Below are 8550 nucleotides of genomic sequence, written 5' to 3' on the forward strand. Positions count from 1 at the left end.
GCGCGGAGGAGGTGGAGGGAGGGCCGCACGTCCCCCTGGGTGCCTGGCTGGCGGGCCGTGGGGTCCCAGTCGGCCGCTCGCCTGCAGCAGCGTGACTCCGACAGGTTGCTCTCCTCTCCGCCTCCACGTGCCTGCCACCTGTGAGGTGACCAGCAGCAGTGCTTGTCTTGGGGGGCACCCTGGGCAGGAGCAGGTTGTTGAAGGAGGGCTTGTCTTGTCCACACCCAGCTCCTGGCCAGCAGGGCCGGAGGGGTGGCCCTGATATGGGTCCCCTTCTCAGGCAGTCCTCCTGTTTCGTTCTGGGTCTGAGGTGTGTGTGGCCACTGATCGGGGCCTCCCCCGGGGAACAGGGTGCAGGGGGCACCCCCTGCAGCGTCGGCCGGCAGGGCCCTGACCCCCGCCCGCTCTGGGCGCTGTCTTTGCAGAGCTCCACGCAGGAGATCGGCGAGGAGCTGGTCAACGGGGTCGTCTACTCCATCTCCCTGCGCAAGGTGCAGGTGCACCCCGCGGCCAGCAGGGGCCAGCGCCGGCTCGGGGTGAGTGTGGGGCGCCCGGGTTCCATGTGCCGCTCTGGGACTGCGCCACTTGCTCCCAGGGCTTTCCTGCCCTTGGGCCCCACAGTCCTGCTCCCAGAGGAATCAGCCCCGCCCCCCGCCAGGTGCAGCCGCTGCTCGCACATCTGTGTGAACATCAGGAAGGCCACTTCCACTGGCTTCCCTTTTCCCTTCGTGCTGGGTTGGGAGTGTTTGTGCGTCTGGCCCGTGTTTCCTGTTTTGGCTGCTGCTCCCCGCTGTCCCGTGGAGCTGTCCTCCTGTCTGTCCTCCCACACCCCTGAGCCTTAACATCCCCACACTTAGGAAGGGCTGTTTTCACCCCAAAAAGGGTGGGGTGGGGGCTGGCTACTCGGTACAGTTGCCTGTAACTTGGTCTCTCGGCGAGCACAGCCCGTGGCCCCTCCAGGTTGGAGCCGAGGCCGGCCTTCCAGAAGGGCGGCCGGTTGCCACGGTGATCCAGCCCCTCTGGGCCTGGGACCTGGTCGGGTTCTGTGGCCATTGGCACCGCCCTGTGCTGAGTGCCCGCATGCCCTGCCGTGCTGCTCCCTCCCGCCAGGGCGCCCGGGTGATGCTCTTCCCACAGCGAGGGGCTGTCCTGCGCAGCTAGCACATGGCCTGCAGGCCTGGCCCTTCCCGTCACCCCCTCAGATCCACTTTTGAACGTGAGAGCCTTTTTCTGGGGGGACACTCACGTCCCACCTCCTGCCACAAGTCCCTGCGAGCTTGGGCGCTCATCGGCGCTCCAGCCCTCACTCTTCTGGGGGTCCCTGCTGCTGCCCCTGCCCACCTGGCCCTCCTCTGCCCACCCCAGTGTGAAAATGAGTCGGCCCTGAGCCTGTACGAGACCTGTAAGGTGCGCACGGTGAAGGCGGGCACGCTGGAGAAGCTGGTGGAGCACCTGGTGCCCGCCTTCCAGGGCAGCGACCTCTCCTACGTCACCATCTTCCTGTGCACCTACCGGACCTTCACCACCACCCAGCAGGTCCTGGACCTGCTGTTCAAACGGTGAGCGCCCCGCCCTCGGCAGCACGGGCTCCCCCACCTGCTGCTGTGCGTCTCCGGGAAAACGACTTGCCCTCTCTGAGCCTCAGTTCGCTCATGTGAACACAAGCCACCTCCCGGGTTGTCGGGACTGCGGGGGGCTGACCGAACTCTCCCGCCAAAGCAGCCGCTCTCTGCCTCCAGCCTCGTCGCCCTGTGCCCTGGGGTGAAACAGCTCTCATTTGAGTAGAGGTTCCAGCTTCTCTCTGGGGGTCCCCTGCCTGAGCGCCAGCACAAGGGCCCTGGGGGCAGGCTGGGGGCCCCAGGCCCACTCGGATATCTGTGAGGTGCCCGTTGGGGTTCATTCATCCCACAAACGTATTTGTGAAGCCCGTCCTGTGTGTGGGCACTTTTCTGGGCACAGAACATAATTCAGCGCAAAACGCAGCTCGGCCCTCCAGGCTCTGGCCCAGCGGGGGGCGGGCGGCCAGCACAGCGGCTGGCACAGCGGGTTCGGTAGATGTGACGCCCTCACCGCCTCCTCTAGATACGGATGCATCCTCCCTTACCCCCACGAGGACGGCGGGCCCCAGGACCACCTGAGGAAGTGAGTGCACTCGGGTCCTGGCAGGGCCTCCGAGGCTGCGGGGTGGGCAGAACCCTGGCCCTGCTCCCCTGGGGCTGAGGGCTCCTGCAGGAGGGAGAGTGGGGAGCTGTGGGTGGGCCCCGGGCCCCAGGGAGCAGAGGGAGGCCGGGGACCTAGAGCCAGCCCCCCGGAGAGAACCGTCCTCCCCACAGCCCGCCCAGCCTGCTCGCCCCGTCCCTGCCCTGTCCCTGTCTGGGCGCCTGGGACAGGTGGTGTGGGAGCGCCCGGCTCACACCCGGCCCCACCTCATCCTCCCAGCCCAACTGCGCGTGGGGCCAGGGCAGCTGCGCCCATTCCCCGCGGACAGTGTCAGGGGAAGACGAGGCACAGAGAATAGGGCAGCACATCGGGCAGCAGCTGAGGCTGAGCTGCCACGAGGGCCATGACAGCTGGGCAGGGCACTCGCTGCTGGTCCCTCCTCCCTGCATGGTTAGGCGGCACCCACTGTGTGCCAGTCTGTGCCAGGACCGAGCAGGCAGCCCCTCCCTAGCCTGGTGGAGCATATGGTCCAGTGGGGGGTGCTGGAGATAGTCAGAGAGGGTATCAGGCTTTCCGGGCAGGGGAAGTGGTCACACGGTCAATGGAGGGCACCCTGCCTGCTCACCAGGCTGGGTGGGCAGGGGCACTGGCCTCTGGATGGACAGGGACGGGCCCAGAGTCCAACCCCCACAGGGCCATGGGAGGGCCGCATGGAGGGGGAGCCAGGCCTTTGACTCTGCTGCCCCCATTCCCCCGCCCAGTGCCATCTCCTCCATCCTGGGCACCTGGCTGGACCAGTACTCAGAGGACTTCTACCAGCCCCCGGGCTTCCCCTGCCTCAAGCAGCTGGTGGCCTACGTGCAGCTCAACATGCCTGGCTCGGACCTGGAGCGCCGCGCGCACCTGCTCCTGGCTCAGCTGGAGAGCACAGAGCTCACAGAGGCGGAGCTGGAGGGTGAGGAGAATGGGGGGGGACTCTGGGGAGGGGTCAGTGCTGGACACAGAGGAACCTTTAGAGGCTGGCGTGGGGCAGGCCTGGAGAGCAAAGACTGGCCTCGGCCCACCCACCTGCCTGCGGGTGGGGAAGCGTCCTGGGCTGAGGCTTCTCTGGAAGGCAGTGGCGTGGTTTTTGTCTTGGGAAAGCAGGTGTGTTGCTGAACTTTTCTCCTGTTACAGCTCTATCACCAGCTCCAGCGCTAGAGCCAGCTCCAGCACCAGTTCTAGCACCCAGTCCTGTGCCAACTTCAGAGCAGGAGCCAGCTCCAGCGCCCAGTCTAGCGCCAGCTCTAGCGTCCAGTCCTGTGCCAACTTCAGAGCAGGAGCCAGCTCCAGCGCCAGCTCTAGCGTCCAGTCTAGCGCCAGCTCTAGCGCCCAGTCCAGTGCTGGCATCAGAGCAAGAGCTAGTGCTGGCTGGAGAGCCTGAGCCCGCTCTTGAACCAGCTCCAGAGCGAGAGCCAGCCCCGGGACCCACTCCAACAGCAACTGCAGAGCTGGAACCGGCTCTGTCGCAAACTCTGGAGCTAGAGCCAGCTCCCGCACCAGGGCCTCCCTGGCCTTCGCCTGTGGCTGCAGAGAACGGGCTCAGCGAGGAGAGGCCTCACCTCTTGGCGTTTCCTCCCTACCTGGTGGCGGAGCAGTTCACCCTGATGGACGCGGAGCTGTTCAAGAAGGTGGTGCCCTACCACTGTCTGGGCTCCATCTGGTCCCAGCGGGACAAGAAGGGCAAGGAGCACCTGGCTCCCACCGTCCGGGCCACCGTCAGCCAGTTCAACAGTGTGGCCAACTGCGTCATCACCACCTGCCTCGGGGACCGGAGCGTCACGGCCCGGGCCCGGGCCAGGGTGGTGGAGCACTGGATCGAGGTGGCCAGGGTATGCGGGAGCCCTTTGCCGCCTTCACCCGCTCCCAGGGCTGTGGTCTGTGGCACCAGCCCTTCCGTTTCAGGGCCTTGATGACCTTGACCTGTCTCCCCCCAGTGCCCAGGTTCCTTCCTGGGTTGAGCTCAGGTCCCTCCCACGCCCCAGCGATATTCATGGGGCACGGGTCCCCTGGGAGGGGGGCTCCCGGGCATCTCACCCAGAAGGGGGGTGCCAGCCCCCCTCACGCTGCCCCCCTGCCCCCAGGAGTGCCGGGTCCTCAAGAACTTCTCGTCCCTCTACGCCATCCTCTCCGCGCTGCAGAGCAACTCCATCCACCGGCTGAAGAAGACGTGGGAGGAAGTGTCCAGGTGGGCGGCCTCCGGGCTGGGCCCTGCCCTCGGGGAGCCTGCGACCTGCTGGGCCCACATGTGGGGGGTGGACGGGGGGCAAACCTCCCACTGGCCTTAGGCCAGCAGATCTACCTCAGGACCCAGGTTCCCTATCTGTCAGGCCCTGGTCTGAGCCACAAAGTCAAAACTGGTCCCAACGGAGGCCTCAGTAGGACTGGGAACGGCTCCCAGGTGACCCATTTGAGAGCCCCCTCCCCAGGCCCACGGAGCCCTAGGACCGTGGGACCAGCGCCCGGCAGCTAGGGCCCTTGGGCTCTACAAGGAGGGGTCTGCGCTCACACCCTCCCCCCCCAGGGACAGCGTGCGCGCCTTCCAGAAGCTGTCGGAGATCTTCTCGGATGAGAACAACTACTCGCTGAGCAGAGAGCTGCTGGTCAAGGTGAGGTGGGCGGAGCCTCGCAGCAGAAGGTCTTTGCAAACTTCCGGCCTGTCTTGCCCGGACCTTTGGGGAGAGGGGGACCTGTTTGGGCGTGGGCAGGTGGGGGCAGTTGCAGGGACAGGAGGCCCGGGGAATGGGCTTTTCTAGAAGGTGGGCGGCCTGGCAGGGTTAGGTGTCCTGCTCCCGTGCTGTCCCCTCCTACTGTGCCCTCCGGGCTGGTGGTGATGGTGTTGGGTGGGCATCCCTTCCCTGCCCAGTCCAGCCTGTGCCCTGGGCAGGCCCTTGCCACCCCCTTCTGTTTGCACTCACTTCCCAGGGGAGGTCCCGTGCCTGCCCAGGGGACAGGTCCCAAAGGGGCTGCCCAGGTGTGGGTCCAAATGACCAGACAGATCTGGGTGCATGTGGGGGCGAAGGGCGAAGGGCAGAAGGCCTCACTGAGCCCATGCTCAACTCTGGCAGGAGGGGACCTCCAAGTTTGCCACCCTGGAGATGAACCCCAAGAGAGCCCAGAAGCGGCCGAAGGAGACGGTGAGTGTGCCCAGGCCCGGAGCGCGGGGTGGCCGCCCGCGTCCCCCGCCCGCGTCCCCCGCCCGCTGCCCTCCTGCCTCTGGCCTGGCAGGGCCGTCCCTCACCAGCCGCTGTCGAGGAGGACTAGTTGCAGCCACCAGGGCAAGGCCCTGAGACCCAGGCTTGGGGGATTCGGGGCGGGGAGGGTCAGGGACTCATCATCTTGGGGGTTTGCCAGATACCAGGTCTGGAAGGTTACCGGAGGGTTTGGGGGCCATGGGCACTAGAAGGGGGATGAGCGCCTAAGGGTCCCCAGGCTGCTCCGAGCGGGAGCCCGGGGTTGGGGCTAGGGGCTGAGGCTGAGGGGCTCCCGGGGGAGTGCGTGGACCCCACTCACCACCTCGATGTCACAGGGTGTCATCCAGGGCACCATCCCCTACCTGGGCACGTTTCTCACGGACCTGGTGATGCTGGACACGGCGATGAAGGACTACCTGTATGTGAGTGAGCTGGGGCGGGGCGGGGCAGGCCCCGAAGCCCGAGGAGAGAGCGCCCCTCAGCGAGCCCTGAGCCCCAGCCCCTGGCCCGTGCGTCGGGGCGGCTGCCCCTCTTACCAGTGGGTAACCAGCTCACCATCTGGCCGTGGGGCTCAGAGCTGCAGGAGAGTTTAGCCAAGCTGGACACGGCCCCTCCCTCAAGCCGTGCCCATGGCCATACCCTCCACGGTCAGGCCCGTGGTAGCCAAGCAGGGTCTTCTTGTCCGAGGATTGAGTCGCTCCATCTGTCCTCAAAGAGTTGGAGAAGGTCTCCCCAGCGCCCAGCTCCCAGGACCCACCCGAGGTCTAAGCTTGTGTGCATGCCCTGCCCCCTGGTGTTCGCTGTCGGTAGTGCAGCCGGAGAGGGGAGCCGGGTGGTCATGGGCATGGGGACGCTTTCTGATGGGCGCTGGCTGTCTGCCTTCCAGGGGAGACTGATCAACTTCGAGAAGAGGAGGAAGGTGAGCAGCCGCTGCCCTCACTTTGGGGCGGGAAACCAGACGCCCCCAGGCACCCCCTTGGCTTCCCCCTTCCCGTTGTATTAATGGGGAAAGCTGGGTGCAGAAGGGAGACCCTCTCCCAGAGGAGGGTGGGGGCAGGAGTGAGCACCCAGGACAGTTTCCTGGGGAGGGGCTGCTGGAACCCAGCTGAGGATCGGGTCAGGCCTGGGCGGGGGCAGAGAAGAGGCGGTGACCCAGCACCCCACTCAGGCCCTCCCCGCCCCGCCCTGCCCTCTGGCCCAGGAATTCGAAGTGATCGCCCAGATCAAGCTGCTGCAGTCCGCTTGCAACAACTACAGCATCGAGCCCGAGGAGCAGTTCGGGGCCTGGTTCCAGGCCACAGCGCGGCTCAGCGAGGCCGAGAGGTGAGGGGGCAGGGAGGGCGTGTCACAGGCTCAAGGGCCTGCGGCACGGACTCTTGTCAGCATTGATCCTGTTGCCTGGCGAGGTGGCGGGGTGCCCACACTCCAGCCGCTGGCACATGCCGGGAGGGAGACTGAGCGTGGCTCCAGTAGCTCACAGCTGCCGCCCTGTCCCGTAGCTACAGCCTGTCCTGTGAGCTGGAGCCCCCCTCCGAGTTGGCCAGCAACACCCTGAAGGCCAAGAAGAGCACGGCCATCGTCAAGCGCTGGAGCGAGTGGGTGCCACGGGCTGGGGGTCCCCTGGGGGGTAGCGGGAGGCCGCCAGCGGGAACTGAGATCCCAGCTCCTCCACGGACCAGCCCTGTGACCCGGGAAGTCACCTCACCTCCCTGGGCCTCAGTTTCCTCCTCTGAAAGGATGTCACATGGCCTGAGCCAGTGGGGTGCCTGGAGCAGAGTGTGGGGGGCGGGGATGGGATGTGTCCCAGGGGAGGCCTCCCCCAAGTAACCCAGCCCTCCCTCCAGCCGCCAGGCCCCCAGCACGGAGCTGAGCACCGGCGGCAGCTCGCACTCCAAGTCCTGCGACCAGCTCAGGTGCAGCCCCTACCTCAGCGGTGGGGACATCGCCGACGCGCTCAGTGTCCACTCGGCCGGCTCCTCCAGCTCCGACGTGGAGGAGATCACCATGAGCTTTGTCCCTGAGTCCCCCGACGGCCAGGAAAAGAAGGTGACTGCCCCCCAGCCCTTTGCAGCCCCTCCTTTCCGGGTTCCAGTGTCCCCCTCCTCCATACCCACGAAAGGGGCCAGAAAGCCCCCAGAGCTGGGCCACCGCCTGGGGCGCCCTGCAGGGCTCGGGGCCTCTGCCGACCGTGCCGTCCCCACAGTTCTGGGAGTCGGCCTCCCAGTCGTCCCCGGAGACCTCGGGCATCAGCTGGGTGTCTCCCTCTACAACCAGCAGGTGGGCGACTGCTGCATCATCCGGGTCAGCCTGGACGTGGACAACGGCAACATGTACAAGAGCATCCTGGTGAGCGGGCGGCGGTGCCCCGGGCCCCCTCTGCCAGGCAGCACCGGACTGGACGCCCGCCCGTCCGCCCTCCTTCCAGCGGGTCAGGGAGGACAGGAGTGAAGCCAGGCTCGGTGACCGGATGAGGGCAGTAGGCAGCCGATCCCAGCCAGGGAACAGGACTCGGGGAGCACCGGGCAGTGTCCCAAGGAGGGGGGTTCCCAGGGGCTGGAGGGGCAGCGAGCAGGCCCGGGGCTCAGTGGTAAGAGGGTCAGGGAAGGGTTGGGGGCTGGGGGGACGGGAGTCACTGGAGGTCAGAGCAGAGGAGAGCAGAGAGACCTGTGACTGTCTCCGGGGGACGGGCTGGTGGCGGGTTGGGGGGCGGCCAGCGATCAGACACTGCGTGGAATCTGAAGGTCGGGATCCATCCAGCGGGTTGACCTGTGGGGTCCCCGCCACCCCCACCACTGGGTAGGTGCCCGTGCCACAGTCGCCTGGATGACCGTGTCTGAAGCCGCTGACCTCTGGCCCTTGGGGTGGACACGGCGGCAGCCTCCACCTTGGTGGGCCTGGCACGTTGGCAGCCCCTGGCCGGCCGTGGCCCCCACCTCCAGGGCTGTCTGGCCCCAGGCTCATGGGTGCTGTTGTGGAGGGGCAGTTGGTTGCCCAGGAAGTGTGGGAGGGGGTGCAGGCCTGTGAGAGGATGGGGAGCAGGAACAATCGGGAAAGACCCCTCGTCACTGCACGGCCTCCCCGGGGAGGTGGTGAGCCCCCCCAGACTGAGCACCCGGCCAGAGGCTGTGAGCCCCCGTGCGCGGTCCAGGGCGGCTCG

General features: G+C 66.9%; 1 protein-coding gene across 1 annotated transcript in view; it reads left to right on the forward strand.

The window, feature by feature from the left end:
* RALGDS (ral guanine nucleotide dissociation stimulator) overlaps positions 1-8550 on the forward strand; it is a 41854-nt gene that overhangs the window by 15225 nt on the left and 18079 nt on the right. Inside the window, 16 exon segments of the mRNA XM_015572376.1 lie at positions 12-145; positions 426-536; positions 1366-1559; positions 2083-2142; positions 2922-3115; positions 3337-4031; positions 4284-4387; positions 4724-4808; positions 5268-5336; positions 5729-5815; positions 6280-6312; positions 6595-6716; positions 6893-6988; positions 7238-7439; positions 7597-7652; positions 7655-7837. Of these exon segments, the coding sequence (XP_015427862.1) occupies positions 12-145; positions 426-536; positions 1366-1559; positions 2083-2142; positions 2922-3115; positions 3337-4031; positions 4284-4387; positions 4724-4808; positions 5268-5336; positions 5729-5815; positions 6280-6312; positions 6595-6716; positions 6893-6988; positions 7238-7439; positions 7597-7652; positions 7655-7837 (2425 nt within the window).

Source organism: Myotis davidii, unplaced genomic scaffold (genome assembly GCF_000327345.1).
Source record: "Myotis davidii unplaced genomic scaffold, ASM32734v1 scaffold609, whole genome shotgun sequence".
NCBI classification, from domain to species: domain Eukaryota; kingdom Metazoa; phylum Chordata; class Mammalia; order Chiroptera; family Vespertilionidae; genus Myotis; species Myotis davidii.